Source organism: Globicephala melas, chromosome 2 (genome assembly GCF_963455315.2).
Source record: "Globicephala melas chromosome 2, mGloMel1.2, whole genome shotgun sequence".
NCBI lineage: Eukaryota > Metazoa > Chordata > Mammalia > Artiodactyla > Delphinidae > Globicephala > Globicephala melas.
Window position 1 is genome coordinate 81,252,501 of NC_083315.2, and position 17,206 is coordinate 81,269,706.

At 43.0% G+C, this 17,206-nt stretch overlaps 1 protein-coding gene across 2 annotated transcripts in view; it reads right to left on the minus strand.

Annotated features, from left to right (window-relative positions):
- Window positions 1-17,206, minus strand: part of TMOD2 (tropomodulin 2) — a 46,650-nt gene that overhangs the window by 15,284 nt on the left and 14,160 nt on the right. For both annotated transcript variants that reach the window (XM_030850338.3, XM_030850340.3), the window contains exons 3-7: window positions 16,496-16,652; window positions 11,590-11,712; window positions 9,204-9,290; window positions 2,983-3,113; window positions 1,286-1,393 (exon numbers count right to left, since the gene is read on the minus strand). In XM_030850338.3, coding sequence (XP_030706198.1) covers window positions 1,286-1,393; window positions 2,983-3,113; window positions 9,204-9,290; window positions 11,590-11,712; window positions 16,496-16,652 — 606 coding nt within the window. The remainder of the gene's footprint in view (window positions 1-1,285; window positions 1,394-2,982; window positions 3,114-9,203; window positions 9,291-11,589; window positions 11,713-16,495; window positions 16,653-17,206) is intronic.

Below are 17,206 nucleotides of genomic sequence, written 5' to 3' on the forward strand. Positions count from 1 at the left end.
CCCAGTAGTGCGATTGCTGGGTCATATGGTAGTTCTATTTGTAGTTTTTTAAGGAACCTCCATACTGTTCTCCATAGTGGCTGAACCAATTCACATTCCCACCAACAGTGCAAGAGTGTTCTCTTTTCTCCACACCCTCTCCAGCATTTATTGTTTCTAGATTTTTTGATGATGGCCATTCTGACTGGTGTGAGATGATATCTCATTGTAGTTTTGATTTGCATTTCTCTAATGATTAATGATGTTGAGCATTCTTTCATGTGTTTGTTGGCAATCTGTATATCTTCTTTGGAGAAATGTCTATTTAGGTCTTTGCCCATTTTTGGATTGGGTTGTTTTTTTGTTATTGAGCTGCATGAGCTGCTTGTAAATTTTGGAAATTAATCCTTTGTCAGTTGCTTCATTTGCAAATATTTTCTCCCATTCTGAGGGTTGTCTTTTAGTCTGGTTTATGGTTTCCTTTGCTGTGCAAAAGCTTTTAAGTTTCATTAGGTCCCATTTGTTTATTTTTGTTTTTATTTCCATTTCTCTAGGAGGTGGGTCAAAAAGGATCTTGCTGTGATTTATGATAAATAGAGTATTCTGCTTATGTTTTCCTCTAAGAGTTTGATAGTTTCTGGCCTTACATTTAGGTCTTTAATCCATTTTGAGTGTATTTTTGTGTATGGTGTTAGGGAGTGTTCTAATCTCATACTTTTACATGTACCTGTCCAGTTTTCCCAGCACCACTTATTGAAGAGGCTGTCCTTTCTCCACTGTACATTCCTGCCTCCTTTATCATAGATAAGGTGACCACATGTGCGTGGGTTTATCTCTGGGCTTTCTATCCTGTTCCATTGATCTATCTTTCTGTTTTTGTGTAATCCATTTCAAAGATTAAAATGAAATATATGTTAACATTTTTTATATGGGCCGAGTTCCTGTAGGCTTTGGCCGGGGGGGGTCTCATAATATCCATTTACTGGGACAGAATGTTACTGTAGATACAAACATTTCAGAAAATTTGTACTAAGCACAGAACAAAATCTAAATATTTACTTAGCTAAATACCAAATCTAATCTTGTCTCTTTCTCCAAAAAGTGTAGTGCTAACAAAATTCTAGTGAATTCAAAGTGCCTGACAGTTGGGTTCTTGTTTTACTGTCTCATTATAACTAATTTTGTTTATTAACTATACAGAAAATAAATTTACCTGATCTGAACATTGTTAATTGATAAAACAAATTTAAAATAGCTTCTAATGAATTAAATATTTTCACATTATAGTTGTAAGAATTTTACTCACAATCGCCACAGGGTCATTGCTGCGGGTTGCGGCCAGGCTGAACTTTTTCACGTGAGTATTGGTCTCCAGAGCCTTTGCAAATTCCTTCAGGGTTGGAATTGGAATGTTCTAAGATGAGGAAGACACAGATCCTTGATGAATCATTCTGCAGCACCTTCACCCCAAGCTAACGACCAACAGCTTTTAAATACCTTGTATGTTTAGATGTTACCCTTTCTAAAAGACTTTCATCACCCATTCTCTAGCAACCAACCTATCCTAAGCCAAATAGCACCACTTAGTGTCCAATAAGGGAATCTAACACAATGTGACATTCTGGTATCACTTCTGTTTACCCTACTGTCCAAATTATGCATAGAGCATACTTTCCTCTTTCTTTCTTTCATTGTCTATATTTTAGCCAGACTGACCTGCTTGCCATTCTTTTACTATCCCATGGTCTTTCTTTCGTCCATACCTTTAGATATGCTTTTCCTTTTGCCTAGAAATTCCTTTATCCTTTGCTCTAATTCCTACTCAGCCTTCAAGACCCAGCAGAAATATCACCTCCTTGGTTTATTGGCTCTCCTAGGCAGGATCAAAATTTTCCTTACCCACAATTCCACATGTGGGGGCTGACCACATCATGTAATTATTCGCTTAGTGTTTTTCTCGTAATTTAAGTTCTTCAGAATGAATACCGCGTGACTCTTACTTCCTCTTCCACGGCACTTAGCCTAGTACTGGGCACTGGGGAGGCAGACAATATAGGGCACAGCTAGAGACTAATGTGAGTTTACAGAGTACCACAGGCCAGCTCTGTGACTGTGGGCAACTGAACCTCTTTAAGTCCCACTAAGGATTCAGTGAGATAATGAATTTCAAGTATTTAGCAAAGGATATGGCACATAGCGAGTACTTAATAAAAATTAGTTAATATTATTAAATGCTAGAAACTGGCCCAAAAAGAATGAACAAAAAAGATGTCAGGCAGTGCTCTCTCTCTCTCTCTCTCTCTCTCTCTGTCTCTCTCTCTCTCTCACACACACACACACACACACACACACACACATCTTACCCTCCCTTTGAGAGTGACATGACTTATGGTCAAAGCAGAAGTGACAATGTGTGACTTCAGAGAATAGGTCATAAAAGGCACTGTGGCTTCCAGCTTAGTCTCTCTTTTTTTCTCTTGGATCACTTGCTCTGAGGGAAGCCAGTTGTCATGATGTGAGGACACTCAGGCATTCCTACTGAGAGATCCACGTTCTGAGAAACTGAGGCCTCCTGCCAACAGACACATGACTGCGCCATCTTGGAAATGGATTTCTGACAGCCTCGTCAAGCCTGCACACAAGTGCAGCTCTGGCTGACAGCTTTACTATAGCCTCATTTGAGACCCTGAGCCACAGCAACCCCGCCCAGTCACTCCCATATTCCTGACACTCAGAAATTATGTGAAATAATAACTGTTTGTTGTTTTGCAGTAATTTGTTACTCAGCAATAGCTAGCTAATACACTGTGTATAACACAAGTACTGTGATTCTTTTCAAAGAATTCTAGGAATCACTTTTTTTTAAAAACCCACTTCTTTCAAATAGGATATTGTGCCTCAAAATCCAGTGAGTACAAAGGATTTTAAACAGGTGTAAAACAGGCAATCAGTCATCTCCAGTAAGTTTTCTGACCTCAACGGATAACAATTGTAATGAAATACCTTAATGTTGTTGAGGTTGACCTCTTGCAGGCTAGGGTCATTGGCTTTCATCTGCTGCAGACTTACTTCCACATTTGTGGGATTGGGTGGTTCCTCAAATACTGGCTTGACCTTTTCACCTTTGACCACATCTAAGACACAAGTTTCAATTTTAAAAATAAAACGTAAGGGCTCTCCCATAAAAATCAGAGATGACGTCCCCCAAAATGACCTTCCTTTCATATGCTCTGATTCCAATAATACTCCGATATCAATGACAGTAAGCTTACTCTCAACTAAGCAAGCACAAGAATGGTATGATTCTGAGTTACAGCCTCAAAGGTGGGTGTTTTTCACCTGCAATGAGAAGTCTCAGCGGCTGATGCTCCATGGGGCCAAAAGTGCAGGAGGCCCTACAGCAAACTCCAACACCCAAAAGAATATCCGTGGGTAGTTACTGCTGCTCCACATGGACCTCTTTCAGACTATAATAACCAAACCAAAGAATCTAAGATGCAAAAATATGAGTCTCTTTTTTTTTTTTTTGCGGTACGCGGGCCTCTCACTGCTGTGGCCTCTCCCATTGCCGAGCACAGGCTCCGGACACGCAGGCTCAGCGGCCATGGCTCACGGGCCCAGCCGCTCCGTGGCATGTGGGATCTTCCCGGACTGGGGCACCATCCCGTGTCCCCTGCATCGGCAGGCACACTCTCAACCACTGCGCCACCAGGGAAGCCCAAAAATGAGTCTCTTTATTTCCCAAACCTTAATCCTCCCCTGGCCCACCGTCCTCTGAGTTCCACTTTGGAGCTTTAATTTTGAGGATGGTATGGGAAGAGAAAGGAATAAAAAAGAAGAATGGAAGAATTCTCAAAAGCAGTTAACAGAAAATGTTTGCAATATGTGTAACATACAAAGGGTTCATATCCCAAGATACATAGAGCTCCTTCAAGTCAATAATACAACCCAATCGAAAATGAACAACTAATGATCAGAGGAATCTCTATCAGTCAACCAAAAAAGATAATAAGTAATTAAACTCCGAAATTTAAAAATGAGATACCATTTGATTAGCCAAGAAATGTAAAAAGGGAATATTCAGAGTTGGCAACAATGTGGAGGAAAAAGCATCCTCATACATTGTTGGTGGGAATGTAAACTGGTACAAATTTTCTGGAAAAATAATTTGGCATTATCTATTTTTTTTTAATTTATTTAATTTATTTTTATTTTTGGTTGCGTTGGGTCTTCGTTGCGGTGCGCGGGCTTCTCATTGCAGTGGCTTCTCTTATTGAGAAGCACGGCGCGCGGGCTTCAGTAGTTGTGGCGCACAGGCTTAGCTGCTCCGTGGCATGTGGGATCTGCCTGGGCCAGGGCTCAAACCTGTGTCCCCTGCATAGGCAGGAGGATTCTTAACCACTGCACCACCAGGGAAGCCCGGCATTATCTATTAAAATATAAAATGTGGATACTTTACGACCCAGCAATTCTATATCTAAAAGTCTAATCTACAGAAAAAGTAGCATGAATATATGAAGATGTATATTTATGGATGTTCACTGATACGTTACTCATGACAGCAAAACATGATAAACAAAATGTCCATCAAGGGCTTCCCTGGTGGCACAGTGGTTGAGAATCTGCCTGCCAATGCAGGGGACACGGGTTCGAGCCCTGGTCTGGGAAGATCCCACATGCCGCGGAGCAACTAGGCCCGTGAGCCACAACCACTGAGCCTGCACGTCTGGAGCCTGTGCTCCACAACAAGAGAGGCCGCGATAGTGAGAGGTCCGCGCACCGCGATGAAGAGTGGCCCCCGCTCGCAGCAAGTGGAGAAAGCCCTCACACAGAAACGAAGACCCAACACAGCCAAAAATACATAAAAAAATAAAATAAATTTTTTAAAAAGTCCATCAATGCAAAAATGGTAAACAAGTTATAGCATAATCACATAATACAAGGCTATCTATTCATTAGAAGAATGAGGTAAACCTACAGGTATTTATAAGAGAAGAGAATCACAACTTGAAAAAATGTTAATGAAAAATGAAATACTTAGGTATAAATCTAACTACATATATGTATATATATACATATATATGTGTGTGTATGTATGTATATATATATATATAAAATCTGCATGAAGAAAACTACAAACCTGTACTGAAAGAAATAAAAGAAGAACTAAATGGAGAGATAGTCCATGGACAGATTCAATATTGTCAAGATGTCAGTTCTTCCCAAATTGACCTATAGATTCAATGGAATCCCAATCAAAATTCCAGAATTTTGTAGATATCAAAAAACTGATTCTAAAGTTTATATAGAGACGCAAAATACTCAGAATAGCCAACACAATACTGAAAGAGAAGAACAAAATTAGAGAACTGACACTATCCAAATTCAAGACTTAAAGCTACAGAAAGCAAGACAGTGTGATATTGGTGAAAGTATACAAATAGATCAATGGAACAGAATAGAGAATCCATAAAGAGACCCACATAAATATAGTCAACTGATCTTTGACAAATGAGCAAAGGTAATACAGTGGAGAAAAGAATAGTCTTTCAACAAATGGTGCTGGAACAACTGGACATCCACATGAAAAAAAAAAGTGAATCTAGGCACAGACCTTACACCCTTCACAAAAATTAACTCAAAATGGATCACAGACCTAAATATAAAATGCAAAACTATGAGATAGATAACATAGGATAAAATCTAGATGACTTTGGGTTTGGAGATGAATTTTTAGACACAGCCCCAAAGGCATAATCCATGAAAGGAAGAACTGATAACCTGGATTGCATTAAAATAAAAAATTTCCGCCCTGCGAAAAATACTCTCAAGAGAATGAGGAGATGAACCACAGACTGGGAGAAAATGTTTGCAAAAGACATATCTGATAGGGCTTCCCTTGTGGCGCAGTGGTTGAGAGTCCACCTGCCGATGCAGGGGACACGGGTTCGTGCCCCGGTCTGGGAAGATCCCACATGCCGCGGAGCGGATGGGCCCGTGAGCCACGGCCGCTGAGCGTGCGCGTCCAGAGCCTGTGCTCCGCAACGGGAGAGGCCACAACAGTGAGAGGCCCGCGTACCGCAAAGAAAAAAAAAAAAAGACATATCTGATAGACTCACAAAACGACTAGCGAACAGACTAGTGGTTACAAGTAGGGAGAGGGAAGAGGGGAGGGGCAATATAGGGGTAGAGGGAAAAAAAGGGTTATTATGGGATTATTTGAAATCGTGTGTACGAAACTTCTGAAATTTGTAAAGCACTATAGAATTTTTAAAAATCTTTCATTCATTAAAAAAAATCAGAAAAAAAGACACATCTGATAAAGGACTTATCCAATATATACAAAGAACTCTTGAAACTCAACAATAAGAAAACAACCTGATTTTTAAAATGGGCCAAAGAACTTAACAGATATCTTACCAAAGAAGATATACAAATGACAAATATGCATATGAAAAGATGTTCCACATCATATTTGTCAGGGAAATGCAAATTAAAGTAATGAGATACCACTACACATCTATTAGAATGCCTAAAGTCTGGAACCCTGGCAAAACCAAATGCTGGTGAGGGTGTGGAGCAACAGGAACTCTCATTCTTTGCTAGTGGGAATCCAAAATGGTACAGCCATTTTGGAAGACAGTTTTGTGGTTTCTCACAAAACCAAACGCCTTGCCGTAAGATCCAGCAATCAGGGTCCTTGATATTTACCCAAAGGAGCTGAAAATTTATGTCTAAAACCTGAACACAGATATTTATAGCAGCTTTATTCATAATTTCCAAAATGTGGAAGCAACCAAGATGTCCTTCAGTAGGTGAACTGATAAATAAACTGTGGTATATCCAGATAACAGAATATTATTCAGCATTAAAAAGAAATGATCTATCTCTACCATATGACTCAGCAATTCCACTACTCGGTAAATGTCTGAAAAAAACAAAAACACTAACTTAAAAAGATACATGCACCCCAATGTTCATAGCAGCATTATTTACAATTGCCCAGATATGGAAGCAACCTAAGTGTACATCAACAGATGAATGGATAATATATATGCAATACTACTCAGTCATAATAAAGAATGAAATTTTACCATTTACAACAACATGGATGAACTTGGAGGGTATTATGTTAAGTGAAATAAGTCAGACAGAGAAAGACAAATCCTGTATGATGTCACTTATGTGTGGAATCTAAAAAATAAAACAAATTAGTGAGTATAACAAAAAGACAGACTCACAGATACATAGAACAAACTAGTGGTTACCAGTGGGGAGAGGGAAGAGGGGAGGGGCAAGATGGGGGAGGGGATTAAGAAGTACAAATAAATAAACTACAGGGATATATTATACAACACAGGGAATATAGCCAATATTTTATAATAACTATAAATGGAGTATAACCTTTAAAAATTGTGAATCACTAAGTTGTATACCTGTAACATGTAATATTGTACATCAACTATATCTCAATAAAAAAAATAAATGATCTATGAAGCCATGAAAAGACATAGAGCAACCTTAAATGCATATTACTAAGTAAAAGAAGCCAGTCTGAATAGGCTACATACTGTATGATTCCAACTATATGACATTCTGGAAAAGGCAAAATGATGGAGACAAAAGATCAGGGGTTGCCAGAGGTTAGCAGGGAAGGAGAAGTAAATAGGCAGAGCACAGAGGAATTTTAGGGCAGTGAAACTACTCTGCCTGATACTGTAATGGGAAACATGCCATTGTTAATTTGTCCAAACCCAGAGAATGTACAACTCCAAGAGTGAGCCCTAATGTAAACTATGGACTCGGTGATAACGATGTGTCAACGTAAGTTCATCAACTGTAAAAACCATACCACTCTGTGCAGCATGTTGATAATGGGGGAGGCTGTGCATGTGGAGGGTCGGGGGTATATGGGAAATCTCTGTGCCTTTCTCTCAATTTTGAACACAAAACTGCTCTAAAAAAATTAAGTCTTTTAAAAAGTTAATGATATGTGTGTGTATAAAAACCCAGAAGGTTATGCACCAGACTTTTAATAACAAACATGTTGTCAGAATGTTACCCTTTGATACTGAAATTAAAAGGATGAACACTTTGCATCTGTATGCATAAGAAAACAGAAGGTAAATAAAAGGAATATTGCTCATTGTCTGGGTAAATTACCCTGTATAAACAGCAACTGATAAATAGACTGCTGAGACTAGAAAGCATTGCCCAAATCACCGTCAAAGAGAATAAGATATAATTAATCTAAGAAAAGCTGTGATCTTCTGTGAGTTTTCATAGTACCTGGATCACACTGTACTGAAATTACCTCATTACTGATCCATCCCTCCCACGGATAGATAAGTTCCTTTGGGCAGGGACCACCTTTTTTACCTTTGTACCTAAGCCTAGAACATTCCTGCAACAGCAGGTATTTAGTAAATGACTGACGAATGAGTGAGAGTCTAATGAATTGTACGTTTCTCCAGAAAACGGTGACATAGAAGATAGCGGTCTGGTACATTCTGTGCCAGCAAGTCCATGCCAGTGTGTCTTTCATGCTCTCCGGGGGAAGCAGGTATTCAAATTCTAATGACAAACATCCGTTACTGAGACAAAAAGGCACTCGAATAGAGTAGGAAACTTATCTGATACCAGAGTTGATTAAAACATCGTTAAGAACATAAAACTCTGCATTCTGTGCTAAGCAACCTTTTTGTTTGTTTGTTTGTTTTTGTTTTTTTTGTGGTACGAGGGCCTCTCACTGCCGTGGCCTCTCCCGTTGCGGAGCACAGGCTCCGGACGCGCAGGCTCAGTGGCCATGGCTCACGGGCCCAGCCGCTCCGCGGCATGTGGGATCTTCCCGGACTGTGGCATGAACCCATGTCCCCTGCATCAGCAGGCGGACTCTCAACCACTGCGCCACCAGGGAAGCCCTAAGCAACCTTTTTTATCAGTAATTTTCTCTTTTGACTGAACAGACCTATCAAGACAGTGTGTTCTGGGCAAAACACTGATTGGTACTAGTTACGCTGCCAGACAGAGCTCCCAGTATTGGCTAGTCTATCCTGGTTTGACTGCTCAGAGCCTAGTGATCCTTGGTGAACTGGCAAAAACCACCTTCAAAGCCTAAAAGAATTCTGGACTCCCCAGGGGGCCCAGTCAACAGGCCTCTTTCCTACCAGCAACACCCGGAGGCTCCCAAGTTTCATAAAACCACAGATTTCACGTCAGCTTACTTCTCACATGCCCTTTGCCGCCTTTCGTGCTGGCCGTTTCTTCATCAAACTTGGGATTGTTGAGCAAATTGTGTACTCCAAGAACAGCTGAAAGCAAAGATAATCAGTGAATAAACCTTAAGTTTGAGAAAGCGTGTTAAGATGTCCACATTGTTAATTTGCCCCTCGAAGAACAATTCTTCATATCATAAAGATAAGTCTCCAGACCCTCTTGCCTTGCAAAGTGAATGACACGTGTATAGTATGAAATAAGCTTATTTAAAAAAAAAAAGAAACCCTCCTCCCAAGACCACTGGCAATCTTCACATGTCCTTCTACATCTATACGTGTAGAATCATGTAGGATCTGAGGGACAATGGTCTCGTCATAGCTCCACACTGAAAATCTGCATAGATGTCCTAGTTAAGTAGATTCATCCCTTATGTTTTCTCATCTGTAAAATGTGAACGCAGGACTGAGTCTAAGGATAGTTTAAGATCTAACATAATACATACTATGGCATGTAGTTTTTCCAGAGACAAAGAGCAGAAAGATCATGGGCCTTTTCCAATGTAGGCCTCCCCATCTCTCCCATCTGTCAGTACCAAAAAGAGTGGTTCTTTTCCCATCTAGAACATCCCAGGGTGGGAAATAAGAGATGTCAACAATAAAAAGTCAGATAAGCAGGCTGAGATTTTTGAGTCTCTTGTACTACATGGAACTTACACCAGGGGGCAGTACAGTATGCAGGGGACAGCACGGGGTGACAACACTGAGCATGCTCTAACTCCAACTGCCCAGCTTTCCCGTTGCTAAGGAAATTCCAGGTGAGAAATTACAGGTGGCCGCCTGGGGAAGGATCCCAGAAGAGTCTGCCAACAGGTGGCAGAGGCGCACCTGAGCTCCTCACGCACTGTAATCTATACCTTAGAAGGAGGGGGGCAGCCCGTACAGCTGAGAAAGGGCAAATGCTCAGAACCAGCGAGTCTAGGGGTTGAGAGTGACAGTCAGGAGCAGTCAGCCAGAGCTTAAATCCAAGCACTGTCACGTACTATCTGTATGACTTGAGAAGTTGTTAAATGCCTCTGAGCCTTAGTTTCCCCATCTGTAAAATAGGGATAATAATTACACTTTACCTACCACAAAGGTTAAATGACTTCCTGTGTGTTAGATGCAGGTGCCTCAACCCCTGCAGTGACTTCTGAGAGGGTTTCAAATATGTGAGCTTAATACTGACCACTGATATCATCACAGAAGGAATGAAAATGTAGCTGAGATGGTTGGCACGCTATTAGAATAAGGCATAACTGGTTCTCCTGGGAGGAAGGAGATTATGATTACTTATGTATTCCAATGGAATAACAATGTGAGAATTCTTGCCAAAGCTGTGGACTGTTTCTCAAAGCACCTCTATCCTGGGAGGACCTAATGACCCTAATAATACAAATTTCCACCCAATGAGTACACAACTATGCTGGTACATGCATGGAATCTTTTTCAAGGGAAATGTAAGAAACGGGAGGGGACTTAGGAACGAGGGTGAGAGACTTTTCATTACATATCCTTTTGTACTATTTGGGTTTTTTTTTCTATCTGTACGTATAACCAATTCACATAATTATTATAATTACTGTGTTGTTGCTATTGTTAAGAAAACTAGAAAAAATCAGCAGAGTGGGCTGAATATGGATTTACTTTACTGGGGAAATGTAACAATAAATTGGTCCTGTTCCATGGTTAGGCTAACAGAATCAAAATTGAACAGTGACTGTGGGGAAGAACAAGAAATTTTGTGATGGAAATGGAAATTCTGTGATGATAAAATGCCAAATGGGGAGCTTCCCTGGTGGCACGGTGGTTGAGAGTCCGCCTGCCGACGCAGGGGACACGGGTTCGTGCCCCGGTCCGGGAAGATCCCACATGCCGCGGAGCGGCTGGGCCCGTGAGCCATGGCCACTGAGCCTGCGCGTCCGGAGCCTGTGCTCCGCAGCGGAAGAGGCCACAACAGTGAGAGGCCCGCATACCGCAAAAAAAAAAAAAGCCTAATGTGAAGCTCTTTAGAAAGCATAAGCACTGTAATTTTATTCAGTTCTGAATACTCCTTCATATTTATTCTCTTTGATTTCTCACAGTAACTCTCGGATTTTGTACGACCGGTACTATTGGGAGTATTTTACAGCTGAAATATGATTTTACATTTTATAGCTGAGATACAACAAAATGTTTGCTCAGAGAGGTTTCAGTCACCTGCATCCAGCCTTATAGCTGTCTAATGGCTGAACTCAACCTGGTATCACAGTAACAATCAATAGTTACACAGGAGCTCAAAAGCTGCTGCCAGGCGGGTCAGTGCCCGTCTGGAGGTCACAGAGCCAGACAGGAAAGTTTCCCAGAGCTGAGGACTAACCTGCAAGATCGTAGAGTTCAGTGTCGGAGGCGCTGGCCAAAGCTTCTTCCAGTTCTGGGTCAAGGGTCACTTTTTCTTCTTTATGAGTTTCTATGGGCTTTTCTTTGGGGATAAAGACTCTCCCTTTAAATCAGAAGAAAAACAAAAACCATTGTGTGCTGCTGCCTTGTTGTAGGGTAAGTGAACTAACCAGAGAACGTGCAGCTCTGGCCATTAAGAGCTGAAGCATTAGACCATTGCACATCTAACTGGGACTCCTTAATTTCTGGGATGATGCCAATATCAATAATCCACTATTAGAGGAAGGAAGGTCAGAGGAGGAATCCTGCATTCCGCAACACAGAGATCTGAGGCGGCAGAGAGGGAAACAGGGGCTTCTACCTCCCTATCATGGGCAGCATTGCCCTTAGACCTGGGCAAGAGGGGCCCTGCCATGAGCCCTCTGCTCTAGAGGGGCCCAACTCTGGTCTCTTCTGGATGTACACCCGTCCTCACTGCCTGCATCCCACTGAGGGAGGAGTCACGGGGACAAAGGGACATTCCATCCAGAATACAGGCCACCTGCTAGACTATACCCCAGGCACCTGGGGCCCTGCAATTCCCTGCCAAAGAGCCCTGAACCTGCTTCCAGGGCCTGCATGAGTCCTTTCCCCATGTCCATCCTCCTGAAGGCAGGTCACACTGCGGGGGCATGTACCCACGGGCCAACAGGATGCCGTCTGTGAGTGAGTATGGATGAAGCTTGGATATGTAGGCTGGGGTGTCAGCCATGGTGCTTGAGGCCTTATCCCTATGTGGAACTCTTGGAAGTCCAAGAATATTGGCCTAGGTAGGAGGACAGCACATATTTTAACAGCTTATTAGCTTTTACATATTTATAAAAATGGCACATGGACTTCTATTTGTATTCTTGCCTTGGATCCTGCATATGGGGGGCAGATGCGTCCAAACAGCCCCAGGGGCTCCTGAGATTCCCCTCCTAGAGTTTTCCTCCTACCAACTGAGATTGTAGGCAACCAGCATGCTCTATCTAGGGTACCTGACTAGTGTTGTGACCTGGAGACACAGTCGCCTTTCTAGAGCACATCCAAGTCTGCCTGACTTAAAAGGAAAGATCAGGGTTGTCATATTTAGAGATGTGGAGTTCTGAGCAGCAACACACTGTGCTACCCAAATACGCATTCTCTGCCACCACCTCCCACTTCATCCTGTCAGTCTGATTCCATTTATTTTGCCCCCTACTCACTTCTGAATATGCTGAAATCTATAGCACCACCACCGCCCGCCCCCCGCCCCCCACCAGCCCAAACCTCTGGACTGATGATCGCAGTTCTGGGAGGATGGCACATGACCTTCTCCTAACTTCCAGCCAGGGCAACACAGCCACATCCGACGTGTGCAGTGGCTCCTCGAGGTAAACCCAGGCCACTACAGAGCCACCACAGGATACCCCAGACCTACTCACACTCTTTTCCAATTCCTCCCAGCTTTGACTCTTGGTTTCCCTCTTTGTTGGAGCGGCTCTTACCTCTTGGCATCATCTTTGAAATTGGCCTCTTCCATTTTGATTGCCGGAGGTCCCTGAAGACTCACCCCTCTATTGCTTTTCCTCTTTGTCACCTTAGAACAGACAGCTGGCTCCAGCTTCAGACAATCAGAACCCAAGCTCTTGCCAGGTCTCCTGGGCTAGCCTGGCCATCCCCACTCTCATGGGAAAGGAAAGGGTCATAACCCAAGCCAAGTACTCCCTCATGAAAACTCTCCAGGAGCGTCCCCTGGTTACAGGGCTACAGACTTCCTGCTGGTTTACCAGACCTTCAAATGGTTGGATACATCAACGGGGGCCAGGCAGAACTGGGCACCCCAAAGAGGCACCACGGCTGTGGTCAGTCTGGGGTATCCTGACCACAAGGTCTCTATCACTGACCATCACATAAGCTACCACATTTCCCAGAAAGAAGGGAAACAGACTGGGAAACAAAACAGGAAAACAGCCAGAGAACAGAAAAGGAAAAAAAATCAAATCAATCAATCAATAACATCTCAGACACCGAGCCTCCTCCCAGACTTTTGCATAGTGTCTGCAGCCCGAAGTATGTTCTTTCTGGTGCCAAGATCTTGGATCCAAAGTCGAAACAGGGTTTCTGAGTTCCTAACTCCTTGGTACCATTTAGGATTACTCTGAACGCTAGGTGCGCAGGTGGCCCAGCTACCAGTATTCAGGAGAACTGCTACTGCATATCCATTCCTGGGGTCTCACCGAAAGAGAAGCTCTAAATGAATAATGTAGCCTAGCAACCTGAAGGCCCAGGGCACCTGGCATTCAGAACTGAGGCTGGGCAGTCCCTCTCCCAAAGCCCTCACCACAGCTCCTGCATCACCGCTGTCCTTCCAGGGGCCCTGCACATGCCTCACTCTGATCGTTCTGCTCTTTCTGGAAAACCTGCTCTCTGCTCATTGAGCTCAATCATGCTGCTTCTCAGCCTTCTCCTAAGCTCCCTGGTGCAGCTGTGCACCCCTTCTGTACCCCCATTTATTACTCTGACTGCTCCTGTACTCCTAACCCCCTAAGAACCATCTGTAGATTAACCCGGATCAGGAGGTAATTTACCATAGCTGTTCCTCAGACCAATGCTCTGAGAACAGAAGACAGCAGCTTCCCTCTTATTATTCTTTCACTACCCTAACACTGGATGTTAACTGGGATTTTATGGAAGATTTGACATTATAATTTATTTTTTCCTTCACAATTAAATTAGTCTAACAACAACCGTGCTGCCACAGAAACAGCTCCGTATTTCTACAGCAATCCTCAGTTATTTGCCCAGTGTGTCAGTGCCCAACTTTACCTTCTTAATAAAATGACATTATGAGTGGTGCACAAGCCATTGGATGTGCATGATTCAGAGCGGCTGGGAGGCTGCATAGAGAAGGCAGCAGCCAAGCAGCCCGTGCTTCTGCTCCCCGTGGCCACGGCACAAAAGCTCAGAGATGGCATTTATTCCAATCCACGTTTATCTAGTGTCCCCTGTGTCAGTTTCTGTGCCGTGATGCAAGAGAGACACAGCCCCACTGCTAATCTCAATCTCCTATGGAAAACACACAAATCCTAAAGTAAGTAAACAAAAGGATGAACACTGTCACAGTGCTAAGAAAGCGATAAATGGGGTCTGTTTTAGACAGAGAGGTCAGGGTAAGCTAGAGGCCCTGACATTTAAGCCGGAGCTTTTAGGAGGTGAAAAACGGGGACGCAGGTCAGAGGGAAGAAGACCCTGAGATGGGAGAAGAACTTGACAATTTTGGGAAACGAAGTGAGGACAGTGGGGCCCAGGCTTAGTGAGGGCAGGAGAGATGCAGTCAGAGAGGTGGGCAAGGTGAGCTCTGCCAGGACTCTGAGGACCATGGCAATGATTTGGGACTTTAAGCAGGGAACTGACATGATCTGATTCGTGCTTTAAAAAGACCGTAGTTACTATGAAGTTATCAGTGATTCCAGTCATATCTTTGGGCCCAAGTCACTGCTTATAGCTGAGGAACCTGGACAGGTGACTGGTATTCACTTTTCCTCCAAAAAGGAGCTCAGGGTCAGGAGGTAGGGAGGAGGATTTTCCTTGTCTTAGTTCAGAGCTCACCCCCTGTGTGGAGAAACATCCCCTTACTCCTCAGGCCTTTCCAGATCTATCAGTGTTTCTTGCTGGACCACATGCTCCTTGAGGGCAGGGCAGGGTCTCATTCCCTGTGATCCCAGCACACGGCACAGGGCTCTGCACCCAGGAGGTGGTTGGTACATGCTGGATGAACAGATGATTGACTGCAATGGCCTCTAATGGTAGCAACTGGAATAGAGGCAGCGCCTCGACCTGGAGTAGACCCCTGAAGCTAGGAAAGCCCCGGGCTAAGAGGAACACGCCAATGCCGTGAGACCCTCTTTTAAGCCCGACGCTACTTTACACTTCCAAAACTGCTTCTTGGGGCTTAAGATTTTTTTACAAAACTAATGTGAGTACCATTACACTCTAAGTATTCAGTTAATTAGCCTACATATTCCTTTTTCTTTCCCCCTTACTCAAGCAGATTATTTTTATAAATTATGGTTACCTGCATGTGTTTCAGAAGCAAGATTCATACCTTTCTAAGGACAATTTTCTTCCTTTTGAACTGGTAGCTTTTTTATTGTTGTTGGCTATTCAGATCTTTAACTTCTCTGCACAACAGTCTGTGTTTTTTTTTAAATTTTATTGAAGTATAGTTGATTTTATTAGTTTCAGGTGTACAACATAGTGATTCAATATTTTTATAGATTAATTCCATTTAAAGTTATTAAAAAGAATGTTTATATTTCCCTGTGCTGTAAAATAGATCTTGTTGCTTACTTATTTTATACATAGTAGTTTGTGTTTCTTAATCTCGTACCTCTGTCTCACCCTTCCTCTCCTCCCTCTCCCCTCTGGTAACCACTAGTTTGTTCTCTATACCTGCAGCCTTCATATTCTGCCACAGTTCTTTTTTTTTTTTTTTTAATTAATAAACTTTATTTTTTGGAGCAGCTTTAGGTTAGCAGAGGAAAGTACAGAGAGTTCCTGTGTCCCCCCACCCTTCCCTACACTCACAGCCTCCTCTCTAATGACAGCCCGCAGCACAGTGTACATTTGTTACAACTGATAAACCCACACTGACATCATTATCACCCCAAATCTACAGTTTACATTAGGGCTCACTCTTGGTGGTATACAGTCTGTGGGTCTGGACAAGTGTACACAGACATGTATCCACCAGCCACGGTTCTTTTTCATACTGAATCCAATTCGTGGTCTTATTTCCCCCTTTCAGGCCAGTTCTGTTACTTGACCTTCCATGACAATACCTTAGGAGTACCTACATTCCCAGATGCTGCCTGTGGTCTTACCTTTCTTTTCTCCAGTGAAGGGCACAAAGTCTTCCCTGTCTTTCTGTTCTAAAGCCTCCTTCTCCAGGTACATGAGGAGGTGCTCACGGTCAAACGGGCCGGTGGCTGCTTTCTGTGTCTGGTCTTTCTGTCGAAATCCAGCTGGCAGCATTGCGCTCTGACAAGACAGAAGCGTGAGCAGGAAGCAGGGTGTATGCCTGACTGACACCTGTTACCTCCCCTACCCCTGCTGTGTATGGTGAGATGTGGGTGTGAGCTGAGGGCTAGGGCTCTGGCATATCTTTGAGGCCCCACCTGCTCTAACATTCTATGCTGAGACGGGGGCTCCTGGTGAGCTCAGGCAGAACACACATGGCTGGAGCGGCCTGTCTCCTGCAGCTGCCTTCTAGAATGTGGTAGCAAAGGCCAGCCACCCTTCACAACCTTTTTCTTCGTAGATCCCTCTTAGGTTTGGCCAGGTCTGCATCCAAAGTGCTCCCAGGCAGGCGTGTGGATGAGCCAATGAGACCACACTCTGTTATTTCTAACCTCTCCTGGGAAACATCCAAGCTGGTAAGTGAGTATTATGGTAGATGCTGATACCTCCTTGATTAAATATAGAGGTATCCTTCTCAAGTTTAAAAAAGTAAAAAAAGGATACTAGTATTTTTTAAAAGTAAAAACAATATCCAAATTATCTGGCATAATGGAATATCATATAAATATTTTAGT